Source organism: Pteropus medius, unplaced genomic scaffold, assembly GCF_902729225.1.
Source record: "Pteropus medius unplaced genomic scaffold, Ma_sr-lr_union100, whole genome shotgun sequence".
Taxonomy (NCBI): Eukaryota; Metazoa; Chordata; class Mammalia; order Chiroptera; family Pteropodidae; genus Pteropus; species Pteropus medius.
Genome location: NW_024356336.1, coordinates 1,089,124 through 1,105,849, shown reverse-complemented (window position 1 = coordinate 1,105,849; position 16,726 = coordinate 1,089,124). Strand labels below are relative to the sequence as shown.

Here is a 16,726-nt window from a genome sequence, read left to right as displayed (position 1 = left end):
GGGGCTACAGAAAAGAACAACACAGATGAAAACCTCTGTCCTATGGAGCTTGCATTCTAGTAGGACAAGGAAGACAATTAAAAGGATAACTTAATTATGTATATACGGTGGGACAGATGGTGGCAAATGGTATGGAAAAAACTAAAGCAGGGAAAGGGTGACATTCAAGGATGATCAGAGCATTCCAGGCAGAGGGAAGAGCCAGTGCAAAGGTCCTGAGACAGAGAGTACCTGGCATTTTCAAGGAGTGGAAAAGAGATGCATCTGGTATGGCTGGAACAGAGTGAGAGAAGGGACAATGGGGGGAAATGAAGCCAGAGGGCACCAAGGCACGGACGCACGGGGACTCTGCAGGCATTTGCAGGGGTACAGCTTTCACTACGAGTGAAGGAAGCCAGTTGTGGTCCCCTGCACGTGCGAAACCCTGCACCACTTCTCCCCTCTGTGCATTAAGCCCCTCTTCTCTTCATGCCCCATCCGCACACACACATGCGCCCTTCCTCTTGAGGACCTTGACCAAGAGATGCCTCTGGATCCCATCCCTAGAGAAAAGAAGGGACTCCATATAAATCTTCCACAAAGGCCATACAGATCCCCAGCCCAGACCACCAGCTTCTGACTCAGCGGGAACCAGAGGGTTGGCTGCTGGGGGCTCCTGATGAACCACTTCTTCCTGGAAGCTGCAGTGAGTCAGACTTTTGCACCTGGGCCCAGGGCTGACTTCACAGAATTTCCACGACATCCAGATCCATCTACCGTGAGGGAAAGGGCCACATGGGGGAACAGGCAAGGAGGTAACCACCCCTACCCCAGGTTGTGCCAAGATCACCTTCCATCCAGGGACCTCTGTGTTCTGCAGCATCAGAGCTGGGCGACCTTGGACTAAGTTACTCAATCACTCTGGGCCTCGGTTTTCTCATCTGTAAAATGGGGGTAATAATAACACCCTCATCCCTGAGTTAGGCAATGGACCTCGGCACCTGGCACCAAATAATAATAACAACAACACAAGTGACACCTGGGACTGAGAATCTGTGGTACCATCTGGACAGCAGCAAACAATTGGCTTGACATACAGCAGATGCTCCATAATGTTACTGGATGTTAAAGGGTAGAGCAAATAGCCACCCCAGGCCCCGCCTGCCAGCAAACAGGTCAACGAGGGACGCCCCTCATCCTAGGAGGAGTAGGCACCCATCCTCCGACCCCTACCCCCACCCCTCATCCCCCATCCCCAGCCTCCATCCCCATCCCCATCCCCCATCCCCCATCCCTCATCCCGCTGCCCAGCCTGGGCTCCTGCGTACATGGGGTGCGCGCATGCGTGCGGCAGGTCGATCGCCCCTGGCTGAGTCCCGTCTCCCTGAGTCAGGACGCACTAGCGGGCGCTGGCCAGGGGGGATGGGCCCCAACAGCTGGTAACATCTGGTTTGAATTGTAGGTTTGGAAGCACCAGCCAAGCAGCCAAGGAATTTGTGAGCTAATTTTAGGCCAAAAGACGGAGAGTTTAGCAGGGCTGAGGCTAGCTCCCCAAACCACATGGGCGGGGCTTCGCGGCTTGAGGGGACGTGGAGGCCTCCATGGTGCCCCTCAAATAGTCCACGCCTGCCCCGTAGCCAGGGACTGTTCCTCCTAGGATGGTTGCTGAGCCAAGTCCATGCTCATTTCACCCTCCCACCCCAGACACTTCTCCCCATTTCACAGGTATGGAAGATGAGGCCCCAGAGGTTAGAGAGACCCCACTCTCCTATATATTCATTTGTATCCAGTGATTTGCTGAGGGGCTGCTGAAACTCTGGGTGAAATCACTTGAAACCTGTCCGTCTTGGTGGCCCAGAGACCAGACACGAGTCAGGATGACAGGGTCTCCTGAAAGAGCACCCCCATGAGAGCAGGGGCAGCCCAGACATAGTGCTGAGTCTGGAGGCATGCTTGGTTCACCCACACGGAGCTCCCCGGGCAGGGTCCACGTGCCCGGGAAACGGCACTATGTCTGGGCCACCTGGATGCTCTGGTCTGCTGTGGGATCATTCTGCTCTCCTCCTTTCTTGGGAAAAGCAGCACGGAGGCTATCCAGCTATGAGGCTCAGAGGAAGCTTTCTTGTTCTGCTGATCTTGGTCATGGGGGTGCCAGTTCTGTGGCACTCTCACTGCTGAGTGGGAAAAACAAGGTTTCTCCACTTCAACACTGTTGGGATTTGGGACCAGACACCTCTCTGCTGTGGGGAGCCGTCATGTTCATAATAGGATGTTTCGCGGCATCCCGGACCACCTACTAGATGCCAGCAGCATACCCTTCAGCAGTGACAATCAAAAAGTATCTCCAGACACTGTCAAATGTCCAATGGGAGTCAAAATCGCCCCCAGGTGAGGACCGCTGGCTTACAGTCTTCCTGTGTGGGTGCTAATAGCTATAGGAAGATGGTCCTACCCACCAGCTGGTGAGGCCTGGGACCCCCAGATTTCCTAACACTTATGGTTTGGTTCTGTCCATTGACAAGTATTAGGAAAACACAGAAAAGTCAAAAGAAGCAATCCCTACACTCGATGGCTGGCCTCTCTTAACAATTTACTATACTTCCTTTCAGTCTTTTTTCTACATTTGGTCATCCTAATACTATAACTATGATTTGTTGAGCACTTGCCCTGTGCCAGGCATTGGGCCAAGAGCTTTCTGTGCCTTGTCTCACTAATCCTCCCAATACCCTTACAAAGTGACACTATTATTATCTCATTTCACAAAGGAGGAAACTGAAACTCGGAGTTCACTTAATATTACATCATAGGCATTTTTCTATGTTTTCTTCAAAAATATTCTTTTCAATTGCCGAATAACATTCTATTTATCATAGACTGAGGCTGCCTTACTTATCTTTATCCATTCCCAGTTGTTGGAATAGTCCACAAACACGTCCCAGTCATCTGCTCTGTGCCAGGATCACACTAGAAACTGAGTCACTATTCCCACCTGCAAATGCGCACCACCTGGTGCTTGGGGACCACATGTGGAGTGAGTGTCCAGGCAAGAGGCTGAGTGTCCCTAAAAGCCCAGCAATCAGAGCTCTGCCCACCTCTAACCTCTAGGGGGGAAGGGGAGAGCGGCATGTCGCACATATGTCCTCACGGCCAACCTTTTTTGGATCCTGAATTCACGTGACGCCTCACACACAGAGGTGTGGTCCTTCTCGATGCTCTTGATTGCACCAACACTCTGGCCCAGGCCCCCTTCACCCACACACAGCCCACCTTCCTCCCTACAGCCACTCTGGTCCCTTCCAGCCACCCCAGTCTCGTCTACTCCCTCAATGCACTCCCCTGTTCTCCATGCTGTTCTTGATGCCTGGAACATTCTTTTCTCTATGTCCACCCTCCCAAGTCAACTCTGCATCTTTCAAGTCTCAAACATTCTCCTGACTCCTCCCCACCCCAACCCTAAGGTCTGGCCACATTGCACATGCTCAGAACCCCAGCACCTCTCCTCTGGGCTCTGGGCCCTGCCATAATCTGATATTTCTCTGGGTGATCATTAGATTAATCTCTCTCTTCCTCTGGACTCATGAGTCTCAAAGGGAATCACCAGTCCTCTCCTGCTCACCTGGCATCCCAGGACCTAGCACAGTGCCAGGCATAGAATGCCAATGAAGTTACGGGGTTTGGCTGAGTGGCGATGGGGGTAGGATATGGAGGGTGCATTTGGGAAACCTCTGCCCAGATCGGCTACTGGATGAACCACCTGCAGGGCTGGCGGCCTCAGCTCATAAGGCAGAAGGGGCCTGGAATAAAGTTAGCATGCCCTCCTCCCCCATTTCCCGTCTACCCGCCTTCCTTCCTTGTCATCAGAGCTGAAGTCAGCAGAGTCTAGTTCCTTAGCAGCGAATTCTGCTGGAGTGAGTGGTCCAGCTTTCTGAACCTCAGTTTCCCCTGCAGTAAAACGGAGTAATTATTATACCCATATCATGAGGCTGTTAAGGGGCCTAAGTGAGGTCATGTAGGTAAAGTGTTTGGATTGGGGCCAGGCATGTAGTCAGTGCCCAATAAATGCCAGCTCCTTGCCCGCAGGCATCGTTCTTCATCCTAAGCCCCAGCTCTGCTGTGTCTTGCTCTCTGCAAGGAGGGGGCTGAGTTCAACTTTGTCATCCTCCCAAGTACCAATGTCTTCCCTCAGCAACCAGGAACCGCAAAGGGTGACTGCTGGGGACTTCCAGGCCCCAGAGCTGGTCAATGGGGGTGAGAGTTTGGGGCATGGTATTCCCCTAGAACTCCACTGTGATCTCGAGGACAGCATGACATAGTGGTAAGAACATGGCTTACTGAGTCAGGCCTGGGTTCCAATCATGGATCCTCATGCATGACCTGGGGTAAGTGACTTCACCTCTCTGGGCCTCAGTTTCCTCTTCTGTGTAATGGGAGAGATACTAACCAGTTCCTTCTTCCTAGGCAATTTGAAGGGACTCGTGGAGATATTGCAGATGTTCATGTTCAGGATATATTTGCTACATGGATGAATGGGGCGATGCAGGTGCTGATGTTCAAGGGCCAAGGGAGGTCCGGGTAGGGGAAGGGCCACAGTGAAATCCAGGAGCCAGACTACCCATCTCCAAGAGCCAATTGTTAGATCTTCAGAATTTTGTGAGCCAGTTATTTCATGTTAAATTATATTACATTAAAAACAGAGGTCTACAATACTCAAAACCCGTCACTTTCTAAATATTTTTACTACATTCTACTATTATCTATGCTCTTGAGATGATTTACATTTTTTTTGTATCATCTTCTACAATGATTGTTTGCTCAAAATCAGCCATGGGAGTATTTACACCAAGGAAATGGACTACAGATCATGGCTCGGGTACCAATCTGCCCAAGGAGCCAGTTGTTAAACATTTACCAGCACCGGTCAGGGTTTGTAACTGGGTCCTGCATACACAGTCTCTCCTCCTTCATCCTCAAACACCACACAGAAGCTCAGGGCTGCCAATGGCTCTAAGAGCTGGTGGCGGGTGCCCCCTGGTGGCAGCTTTAAGCACCCATCATCACTGATGCTAGCCAACGTAAACCCCACATCTTGGAGAAGTAGACGGAAAGCCAGACCCTCCAGAAGCTCTCAGGAAAAAGGAAGATCTGCTCCCTGCCTGCCAGAAGGACTGGCTGATGAGGCTCTGGGAAGACTATTCAGATTTCTCCCCAGTCTTTCAGCCTCTGGGGCCGCAACCCCATAATGTGGATCTCCTCTAGCTGATTTTTCTGATCGTTCTCGAAGGAGAAGTGAACTCATGTTGCTTCCAACACATCAGCTCTCCTTCTCCAGGGTTAGCCATCCCAGCCCACAGTGGACACCCCTCTTCCACCATGGCCGCCACCAAAGCACCTCGAACTCACCTTCTTGTGTATCCTACCGGTTGTAGAGGTTCGGGGAGGGGCAGGCACTGCTCCACGTCTCACCAATTCTGTCCCCCACAGCTCCCTGCAGGCCATGTTCCCTCCTGCCTTTCCCCAGTCTCTCCTCTTCCCCCACAACCCTCTTTCCTGAGCTGCAGCCAGTACCTCCAGACTCAATGCTCTATTTGAACTCCCTCTTTGCAGGTTATGTCCTGGAGGGGTGGGGTCCTTCACTTCCAATGAGGCTGCTGGAGGTGCTTTTCTAGAAGAGGAAAAGTCTCCCAAGATGAATTTTTCTCCTCTCCTGGAAGGCAGAGCAGTGTGCGCCCTAAGCGGCAGCTTCCTCCTCCCTGCAGGAAAATGACTACAAGGCATTGGGAGGTAGAAGATTAAGAGTCTGAATCTCTCCTCTGTCGCTGTCAGCAAGACAGTCACTTGACTTCTAGAAGCCTTGGCTTTCTGATCTGACTCTCAGGGTCAAAGTGGGTTTCAAATGTGGTGATGCATGCACATGGTAAGTGTTGTTTAAATGTCCTGGTTTGCTGGGCTTGCAGAATTTCCCATGATGTAAAACTTTCAGTGCTAAAATCAGGAAAGTCTCCGGCAAATTGAGACCTCTGGTCACCCAATACTTAAATCAGGGGTCGGCAAACTTGTAGAGCCTAATCCAGCCTGCTGCCCGTTTATAGCGTTAAAATAGAACTCAACCAAACCCATTTATCTATGACATATTGTCAGTTGCCACATTCATGCTGCTATGATGACAGAGTTGAGAAATTGCAGACCATGCGGCCTGCAAAACCTAAAATATTTACTGTCTGGCCCTTTAAGAAAAAGTCTGCTGGCCCCAAACTTTAAATGAGAGCTAGTCAGTACTTCTGAGAGTTGTACAAAAGCCTGGTAGGCTGTAGCCGTGCTCACCTGTGTGAGGAATGGGTGGGTACTGGTTGTTAATGGGAGACAGGCCTCGTGTGGAATGAAGAGGTCATGGGGGGCTTCCGGAGAGGCTGGCATTGATGTTTAGAAGGGGTATTTGTCTGAGATTTGGGGAACCCAATTTCATAGGCCAGAAGTGGGTCATGGCGGGAGTCAAATCAAGCGGTCCCTGAGGCCAGCTCCCCTTTACCCCCCAAATAGCCTGAAACCTTCCCCGGGTACTCAAGGAGATACCAAGATATCTCCATTGTTCAGTGTCCAAGAGACAATACTGAAGTCAGCCTAACAGCCTGTGCAGGTAGTTCCTTAAGGGCTGGATACGAACAGCAAAGACCAATTCCCTACCTGAAGGAGGCGCCCACCTTAAAGCATTCAGCCAGCATTTGTTCGTCAAATATTTATTGAGTGCCTGGACTGTACTGGGCCCTGGGCTGGGCAGTGGGATACTTCAGTGAACAAGACAGAGCCCACCCTACAACACTGACACAGAGGAAGGCAAGAGAGGGCAGGATCGGGGTTACTCTGTCACCAGAAGGAAGCTTTAATCCATAGAGTCTCAAAGAAGGGTGTAACCTCGGGCTCTCCACACCTGACCCAGCCCTCACAGTGAGACCTCACCCTGAGCTCCCCAGAGAGGAATCCAAGAAAACCCAAGCTGCCTCCAGTTGGGTAGTAGCAGGAAATGGCCTCTAGAACATACTCATCTCAAAAAATGCATGGTGTCCATGGCAACCAGAAGACAATGACAGTGAAGTGGGGCAGGAAACCCTGAGTCCTCCTGGGTTCATGGGAACAAGATTCCAATGGCCAGGAGGAAGGAGGAACCTTGGCTGCTCTTGGTCCTGTTGGAGCAGCTGCGGGCCCTGCCCTAAAGATCCCCATCTCCAGGGGGCTCCGACGAAGCCCAGACTTGTGGAATAGAGCCTGGGTGCTCAGCGGTGGCCTGGTGGGCTGCAGAGGGAGCAAGGAGGCCAGGGGTCCTGCTTAAGAGTTTGGGCAGGGGGAGCTAAGGGAGGAAGCTATGCAGGGTGAGGTCATCCCCCTCACGGTCCTTCCCGGGCCCCACCTTTAGGCCCTGGCCCTTGGTAGGCAGGCTCCCATTGGCTGTAGCTGTGGGCCCCTCGCTCCCCTCAGGCAGTAGGGATGAGATGCAGACCATCTCCGTAGGCGAGTAATTGCGCACAGGGTACATGTGGTTCTTGCGGGAGAGGCGGACAGCCAGCACCACGGTACATACAAGAAAGATGGTGGCCACCAGTGCCAGAATGAGGATGGCCAGCAAGCACTGCTTCACCGGGATGTAATCCAGACTCCCTGTGGGGCTGGGGGCCACAGAGCTCTGGGGAGAAAGACCCTGGCTGTTTTTCCGTTGGTAAATGAAGCCATTAGAGGAATTGCTAGCTGACACGGTGGTTCCCCTGTGAGGATGAGAGGGCACAAGAAGGGCTGTGGTTAGGTCCCTTGTGGTAGCAGGTTGTATGGATGGGTCCTTCGTGGTGGCTGGATCTGTGGACATGGCCTCTGTGGCAGTGGGCTCCGTGGTAGGGTCTGCTGTGGCAGCCGGCTCTGTGGACAGGGTCTCTATGACTGCTGGTCCCATGGACGGAGCCTCCATAACAGTGGATTTCATAGTCAGTGCCTCCGTGGCTGCGGGTTGCGTGGTCAGTGCCTCCGTGGCTGCGGGTTGCGTGGTCAGTGCCTCCGTGGCTGCGGGTTGTGGCTAGTCCGTCAGTGCCCGTGGCTGCTGGTTCGCGTTGTCAGTGCCTCCCTGGCTGCTGGTTGTGTGGTCAGTGCCTCCGTGGCGGCTTTGGTGTGGTCAGTGCCTCCGTGGCGGCTGGTTGTGTGGTCAGTGCCTCCATGGCTGGTGGCCCCGTGGACAGGTCCTTGATGGTAGCCAGCTCCGTGGATGGAGCTTCTGTGGATGGAGCCTCCATGATGGGAGGGATTGTAGTGACCAGTTCTTTGGTCAGAGGACCCAGTGTGACAGGAATCCCCTGTGTGGCCGATTCTGTGCTCAGATTCCCAATATCTGCCCCTTCTGTATCCAGGCGAGCAGAATGCCCTGTGGTTCCCTCCAGAGTGGCTGGCTCAGGAGTACTAGTCCCTGAAGAATCCCTCTGCTTGAGGCTCAGGAGCACAGTCCATGTGCTATGTTCAAGCATTTCTGGGGGGTCCGTGCCTCCGTAATCATAGTTCGGGTCTAAGTCTTCTGTGGCCACCTGTCTCCGGCCCCGGGCAAGCAGGGGGCCTGGGGCCTCCTTGGCTCCACCCTTCCAGGTCTCCCATGGCTGGAGGCTGCTGCCAGGGCCCAGCAGGGTCAGCAGCAGGAGGAGATGCAGAGGCATGGCACCTGGAGGAAGACACGGACAGAGGGACATCAGGACCGCTTCACCCCTGGGCCTGCCAAGCACTCTCCACTGTGATCCTAGATGGCCACAGTTGGCTGTATGTTTGGTCTGGGGCAGACACTTGGCTTTAGGCATCCTCATTACCCAGCACATGGCCGGAGCACAGTAGGTCCTAAGCAAAGAGCAGCTATTACTATTTATCACCATGAATAAATCCATCCAGTAGGGCCTTTGACTCCCTCTATATGGTGCACAGAAATTATTTGCCTCCCTATCCTTTTTGATTAAAACTTTTTATTTGTGAGCAAGAAGATCCATTGGGGTGTAGATAGAACACAGTAGAGCTTCTAGTTATATTAACTTTTAGGTCACCCTTTGTTAATTTCTATTTTTGTATACATTTATAATATATATCATGATTATAGTAGTACCTGTACACAATTCATAAAAAATCCATATGCACATATTGTCCGCTGATGGAGTCCATGAGCAAAAGAATTTCGAGATCACAGATCTACAGGATCAAGCTGCTCGTTTGGACCCTTGAGGCCACTTGGAGTTTGATCCTGACCACACCACGTCCCTCTGTTCTGCTTGCCCCAGTCTTGGCTCCCGCCCCACAGAGCCCTGGCCTATCTCATAAATTCTCAGTTTTTCTCATCCTTTCTTAATGTCTCAGCTTGGTCTGGCTCCCTTTGGCTATGTCCTCACTTCCATGATAGGGGTGACAGCACCTACCTCATAGGTTATTGTGGAGATGGAATGAGGTGATGCTTGCAAAGCACTTTGTTCCCATGGCGAGCTCCAGCAAAGGGCTGCTACTCTGGTTCTTTCAGTAAACCTACCCTGTAAGTCCTCCAGGGCCCAGGGCCATCAACTGCACTATCTGGGTCCAGGAGAAAACTGAAATCTTTTCAGAACAGCCCTGTCCTCAGCTGACAGTCATCTCACTTGCCTGTGGGTAAGGTCACCATCCATTCTGGCATCACCTTTGGCCTCCAGACCAGGTAACTAGAAAAGGCAATGCCTCTCCTTTCAGCTATCCCACTGGTCTTTCTTCTTGTTATTGTGAACACTCATGCTTTCTTGTTTGTCTTTCTCTCTCCCCTTATGTTCCCCCTGGCACTGACTGGTGTTTGTGGAATTCAAACTCTTACTCTGGAGAATCCTGTAATGAGTGACGACTGTGTTCTGGGGCAGGATTCAGGTATTCTTGGGTCCTGGACGTGATACCCTCCAGCAACCCCTGCCTTACCGCCTGGGGCAGAGTGAGCCTGAATAATTTTCAGTACCTTCTCCTGCACTTCATGTGATTTGGAGCAGAGGGCAGTTGCTCATCACTCCTTGAGTGACTACAACTTACTCATAGACCCCTCAGCTTCCAGCCTCAATCCAACCTCCTTCACGCGTTGTGAGAATTATGTTGGTTTCTAAAATGACAATATGATGATATCTTAAAATAATTTCTTAAACCAAACTTTGTAATATTTGCAACAGAAACACTTGTCCCTCGCAATTATCTTCATTTTACTGAGGAGGAATGAGGCTCAGAGAGGTGAAGCAATCTGCTCAAAGACATAGCTGATGAGTGGCAGAGATCAGATCTGAACTCAGTGAAGATTCAGGAAGGTTTGGAGAGAGATCCGATGTAGCTGTGGGGGCAGAAGGAGCAAAGGCTTGGCAGAGAGCTTAGCTTGCTGTGATTATGGCTGGGTTTGGGGACCTAGTCGGGAGAGAGAGGGCAGGGTAAAAGTAAGGAGGACCTTGAAGGCCACATAATCTAGAAAGTTCAGCCCCATATATACCAAGTGCCATGCAGGACTGAGAGCACACACTATGAGGTCAGACAAAAGAATGTTTGAGTCCCAGCTGTGTCCCTTACAAGTTGCATGACCTTGACACAGATATTTGTCTTTCTGAGTCTCAGTTTTCTCACCTGTAAAATGGGGATAACAAACTCTACCTATCTCGTAGGGCTATTGAGAGAATGCAATAAGATGATGAATTCAAAAGTTCCAGGATCACAGTAGGTGCTTAATAAATGTGTCTCCCACACACATATGCATGCACATACGCACACACATGCACATTCTTTGCCTCCTAACCTACCTTCAAGGGAGAGGATTTTTTGCACATGCAGTGGCATTCCCCATGAGGCAGTGTACATGGCCTAATCTCGGCCCGCTTTCCTGAGGGCAGAGGAATTTAGTAAAGGGCAAAAGATTTATATAACCTGAAGGGAAACCAGAGTACAGCAGAGGAATTTAGGAAGAAGCCACCAGCTCAGAGAAATATTTCATAATTATGAAAAGATGTGCGCTTCACCTCCCAACCCCAACCCCAACCCCACACACACACAGACACATTTGGGCAGTTCTCGGTTCTTAGAAGGCCAAGCCTTTAGCCACTTCCTAGAAGCAGAAAGGTGGTGGGGTGAGGGTGGGGTGCAAGGCCCAACCCACAAGTTTCTGAGTCCGGGAGGCATCTTGGCAAATCAGGGCCCAACTTTCTGCAGCCTGGAGGCTGAGGAGATACCGTAGAGGAGGCCAGGGTCTCGTTCTCCAGGTGGGCTCTCGCGCTGGGCTGCCCTCACCCTTGCACCCATCCCCACAGTCTCCTGCATGCAGAGGCAGCCTGGGGTAGAGGAGAGACCACTTAGCTGTGTCTGACCTTGAGCAGGTCACTTCGACCTCTCTGAACCTATTTCTTTACCTGAAAAGGGGTGGTATTTTATTTGAGGGGGGTGCTGACTAAGGAGCAGAATAAAGGGAGACCTCAGACTCAGGGAGGATACAGAGGTGGTGACCTCCCTATCTTCCCTGTGGGCAGTTAGGGAAGCTAGAGGTGTGTGGGGGGGGGGTCCTGCGAGAAAGCAGAGACCTCCCCACCTGTTGAGATAAAACGCAAGCCACCTGGGAAAGCCCGTACCTCCCAGCCTGTACCTATCTAGGGCCATCAGCTTGTCTCAGACATCTCCAGGGTTAGCACTAGAAATCCCTCATCTCCATACCCCTCAATCCCAGGCAAACCAGATGGGCAGTCACTCCAACCTGGTGCCTCCCATCCCATGGGCTTTGAGGGGAAGGAGCCACAACACAGCAGCCTCTCACCAGGCCACGGCTGACTATCTATCAGACCATTTGACGGGAAGAAACCAGGCTCCCAGAGGTTCTGTGGCTCCGAGGGGCCACTCAGGTAGTGAGGAGAGGAATGGAGGATGAGCGGTGTGTGTGGCAGGTGGGACAATGACTCTAATAAAATAAATGTATTGTAATGTAATGGAATGTGTTAAAGCTCTCACAGCAGATAGATTCTCTTATTATCTCATCATATGGGGGACCTCATTCATCTTCACGCCACACTGGCTTTTACAATTCCCATTATACTGATTAGGAAAGCAAGGCTCAGAGCAGTAACATCACATCTTCCAGGCCCCACCTTTTACCTCAGATGGCGAAAACAGCCACTTACCACAGGAGTGGGGCTGTGCAGGGCTCTGAGAGAGAGACAAAGAGCTGTCACATCCTATCTGTCTTCTACTTGTCTGATGGAGTGGGTCAGATAGTGCCCATTTCCTGTCTTTCCCCCTAAAACCAAGTTGCTTCTTCCCCTAACTCCACCTGGCTTGGGGTGGGGAGGGGGGCTGGGCTGCAGGAGGGCTCACATCCCAGCACTAGCGTGGTCACCCCGAGCTGCTCAGAAAAGATGCCCACGGGATTCCAAGAAATCGAAAGATCTCCAAATCTACTGTAGGTCGGACAGAGGCCCAGGCATCCCCCGCTCCCAGATCCCAGTGCAGATCTAAGTCCTGGCGGGTAGGACAGGCCCCTGCCCAACTCGGGATCGAATCCAGTATCAAACCAGATCCAGTCCCAGACTGCGGCTTACAAGCTGTGTGACCTTGGGCAACTGAACTCACCACTCTGAGCCACAGGTTCCTGGCTGAAACACAAGGAAAACAGTAGCATCTACAGCTCATAGGGCTGCCGTGGGTGCCAGTGAGCTGGTTCAGGTTTTGTGTTTAGTATACAGTAAGTGCTCAATAAAGGCCAGCTGTTGTCATTATTATTCTACATCTAAGGCCATGTCTCTGAAAAAGCCCCGACCCCAGGACAGCTTTGACACACCTGTGACATTGTCAGTCACAGAGGGCTGGAGCAGGAAGCCCTAGAAACCTGTCTCCACAGCAAGCCCTGGGTGCCGTGCACAGCCTCAGTCTCTTCTGGCTAGTAAATTGCATTATCGAATGTAGACAATGTGCCCAGTCCTGGTCTAAGAGCTATAAATGAATTATTAGCTCATTTGGGCCCCACAACCCGAAGTAGCTGCTTCTCCCATCTGAGCCTTGGTTTTCTCATATGTAAAAAAGGGGCGCAGGGTTCTCAGATGATTCCCACCCCCCTGAAGGCTCTGCTCCACCTGGCCAAGGACTCAAGCCCGGCAGCCCAGCCCCTTCCCCTATTTGGGTTTCACTATCCCCTGGCTGCTAGCCAAGCCTGCTGAGGGAAGCATCTGCCATTTAGGGTGTGGCCAGCCCAGCCAACGCCCTGAGAAAGCCACTCTGGGGCCTGGAGCCAGAGAGCCACCTCCAGAGCCCCCTGTCCTAGGGGCCTCGAGAGGCCTGACCCAGGGAACTCAAAGTCAAATGGGAGAAGGGAGAAAACGAGAGGGTCCAGGAGGGAGGAAAGGAGAATTTCAGGCAACCAGAGCCCTGGGGGTGTGTGTGTGTGTGTGTGTATGCGCGCGCGTGTGTGTGTCAGTGTCACAGATTTAGCTACCAGCCCCCCATTCTCCTTTTTGCCTCTAAAGCACCCCAAATATAAATTAATAAAAGTTTTCTAATTATTATTTTCTCTTTTGCTAGCTATAGTATTTTAATTCTAATATTTTAATACTTTGGACAAATATCATTTCCTCAATCTTATAAAAAAAAAAAAAGTGTGAAGAACACAGCTTTGGAAACAACATTTTTATGGACCCATAACCTACACGGCTTTAAGACAAATCCTGCACCCGCTCCTAAGGAATCTCCCAGATCATACCCCAGCTCTGCTCCAAGCAAATCCTTCCACCTCTTTGGGCCTCGGTGTCCCACACATAAAAGGAGGAGTAGGATGATTTCTAAGGAAATGCTCCTGATTTCTCCAATTTTTTGAATTCAGATTGCTCCTAAGGCAGCAGCTGCTGGCCAACCTGCTGGGGAGGCCAGGATGAAAGTGAAGGGGGAGCAGGATCCGGAAGAGACAGCAGCATAAGGCCGCAGACTCCAGGCAGACCTTGATCCTGAGCCCCGGAGCTTCGGTTTGCCCTCCCCAGGGGCTGCAGCTCCGGTCATGCCTGCAGCCTGCCCCTCGGGCCTGTCCTTAGCTGTCAGGCAGGACTGCTGGTCCCTTGGGCTCCCCCAGCCACTCCCTGTGGTTTTGCAAACCAGCACTTACCGTGCTCAGCAGAGCATGGGACAGCTGCCTCGTGGGCCCAGGAGAAGTGGCTTCTCTGTTTTGGCGACAAAGACCCAGCCCACGCTACCAGGCACTGCTGTGGCACCCCTTGCTGCAGTGGTCCCAGACTCTGCCAACCCCCAACGGCTGTGTGTGAAAGAAGGAAGCGAGAATGTGGTTACTAAGACAGGGCCACGTGACAGCGCGTATCTCCTTGTTTGTGGCAGCTTTGGAGATACTGTTGATCAGAACTGGGTGGTAGTGGGAAACAGAGGCCTGCTGAGCCTGACGTCACCCTTGGATTCCGGTAACCATGAAAACACCAAGAACCATGTGGAAACTTTCTGGGGAGCGGTGGTTGAGGGGGCCCAGGGTGAGAAAGGCCACAGCATTACTCCCTGAATAATGGAGAGTGTAGGTGTGAGGGGACCCCACCCAGGCAGGCAGTAACCAGATGCAAAAAAGGATGATTCTCACTTCTTTCCCAGGAACAGAGTAGGGGGAGAAAACACAAAACACAGACCTTCCTGAGCTTTGCAGATATGATGTAGTCATTCTTTTGAGATCCAAACGCTCTGTCTGGGTGCATTGGTGGTCCTTTTGGCTGCAACCATGAACCTCTCTGAGAAGCTTGGTTGCCAGTTCCACAAGAGCAAGACCTGCTTATTTTCTTACTCAATCCTGATTTGTTCATTTAGCCAAATCGGGCACCCAAGGCTGATGTGCCAGGATCCAATGGCAAGCAATTTCAGACTCCAGCCCTCCAGTAGCTCTTCATCTGGTGGGGAAGCTGGCAAGTAAACAGACCATGACGATGAGGTGATTTCACCCTGTGGTGAGCCAAGGAGGAGCACCTAACCCATGCTGGGTGGAGGAGGGGGCATCAGGAGACTCTTCCTAGGAGAAGCGGCACTTGAGATGACAAGTAGGTTGGGCTGGGTGGGCAGCCCAGGCAGAGAGCAGAGCATGGGCAAAGGCTGGGAGGCCTAGGAACGCACAGAGCTCGCAAGAAAGTAGAGGAAGGGGCGTGTCCCAGGGTCTGGCCTGTGCTTTGACAGGTGGGGCTCAGAACATGTACGAAAAGAGACTCACATCCTGCCTTGCATACCAGTTGTTTCAAAATGAAAACTGGAGACACAGTGGGTGGTATCTTTATATAGACATAGTCTGCTTTATTACGTTTTGCTTTATTGTGCTTCACAGATACTGCGGTGGTTTTTTTTTAAAAAAAAACAAATTGAAGGTTTGTGGCAACCTTTTGTAGAGGAAGTCCATTATTTCAATAGCCGTTGGCTCAGTTCGTGTCTCTGTCACATTTTAGTCACTCTGGCAATATTTCAAAGTTTTTCATTATTCTTATATTTGTTATGGCGATCTGTGGCCAGTGATCTTTGAGAACCCTCTCGTGAAAGGAATTGATATGACAAACTTCATTGATTTCTTATTTTGAGAACTCGCCACAGCCACTCCAACCTTCAGCAACCACCTCCCTGGTCAGTCAGCAGCCACTGACCTTGAGGCAAGACCCTCAACCAGTGAAAAGATTACAACTTGCTGAAGCCTCAGATTGATGGTTAGCATTTTTTAGTAGTATTTTTAATGTACATTGTTTTTTAGACATAAGGCTATTGTACACTTACTAGACTACAGGATAGTAGAAACAAAGCTATTATACGCACTGGGAAACCCAAACATTCTTGTGACTTGCTTTATCGCGGTGGTCTGGAATGGAACCTGTAGTATCTCCAAGGTGTGCCTGTTCTTGGACAGTCCTAAATGACTCTCCGAGCACTAACTGCAGTCTTACTTACATCAGCTGATGGATGACAGTTCTTGTAGCTGCCAAGTGGTGTTCACACCAGCATCACAGTGCACACTGAGTCCAGCGGTATCACCACTGCCTATCCAGCTGTGCTTGCATTTTTTTTTTTGGCATTTTTTGCTCCATTGTTTTATGTGGATGGGGGTAGAGTGAGGAATTATTCACACCAGTGACAAGAATAGCTCTAAAGAAACCTTAATACCATAGAGACAAAGAAAGGAAGCATTAGGTGGCCAAAGCCAGCAAAGTTTAGCTTCCAGCTGATATTTAGCAGGCCTATGCTGGTCAACTATGTCCTCAGTCAAGGAAAATGAGGAAAAATTTAAACACTCGTGGAATCCTAGAAATAAGTGGTTGGGCAAGAACTGTATCTGACAGACTGGGTATGGTTGAAATCTGATCCTCTATTTGTAATTGGCTAGGAACTCACTGTGGCCCCTCCCAAACGTGATGTCCACTTCCTATAGGACCCTATGTCCATTTCCCTGAAAATGGAGAAAACTGCAGGACAATGGGGGTGATGTCTGTCACAGAATCACACTTGCCTTCCCAAGTGGCCATTATCCTAGGAAGCTGAGGCTCAAGAAAGGGCCCACAGCTGCCAGACCAGAAAGCCCAGGTTTCCTCCCAAACTAGTTGTGCAGTCCATCTCTCCAGGGCAGTGATTTTTTAATTTGCCCGCTAGCCATAGGATCTTTTGTTCAAATGAAAGCAAAAGTCTCGTAAAATAGAGAACAGAGCTGGGGGACAATGGGGTCACACTTGCCTCCTCGCCCCCCAAACATCCTCTTTGATTCAAGGGA

At 51.1% G+C, this 16,726-nt stretch overlaps 1 protein-coding gene across 3 annotated transcripts; it reads right to left on the bottom strand.

The window, feature by feature from the left end:
* Positions 1-5,536: 5,536 nt before the first annotated feature.
* SELPLG (selectin P ligand) lies at positions 5,537-15,024 on the bottom strand. Of its 3 annotated transcripts, none has more exons than XM_039861913.1 (4): positions 14,625-15,024; positions 14,102-14,248; positions 8,169-8,665; positions 5,537-8,014 (listed from the first exon to the last, which is right to left on the bottom strand). In XM_039861913.1, the coding sequence occupies exons 3-4, from the start codon at positions 8,658-8,660 to the stop codon at positions 7,322-7,324; spliced, it is 1,185 nt and encodes a 394-aa protein (XP_039717847.1). In that variant the 5' UTR covers positions 8,661-8,665; positions 14,102-14,248; positions 14,625-15,024; the 3' UTR covers positions 5,537-7,321. The 3 variants fall into 3 exon arrangements, with proteins under 3 accessions (XP_039717847.1, XP_039717846.1, XP_039717845.1); XM_039861912.1 differs by having other exon boundaries at positions 5,538-8,014; positions 8,139-8,665; XM_039861911.1 differs by having other exon boundaries at positions 5,539-8,034; positions 8,129-8,665; positions 14,625-15,022.
* Positions 15,025-16,726: the final 1,702 nt, after the last annotated feature.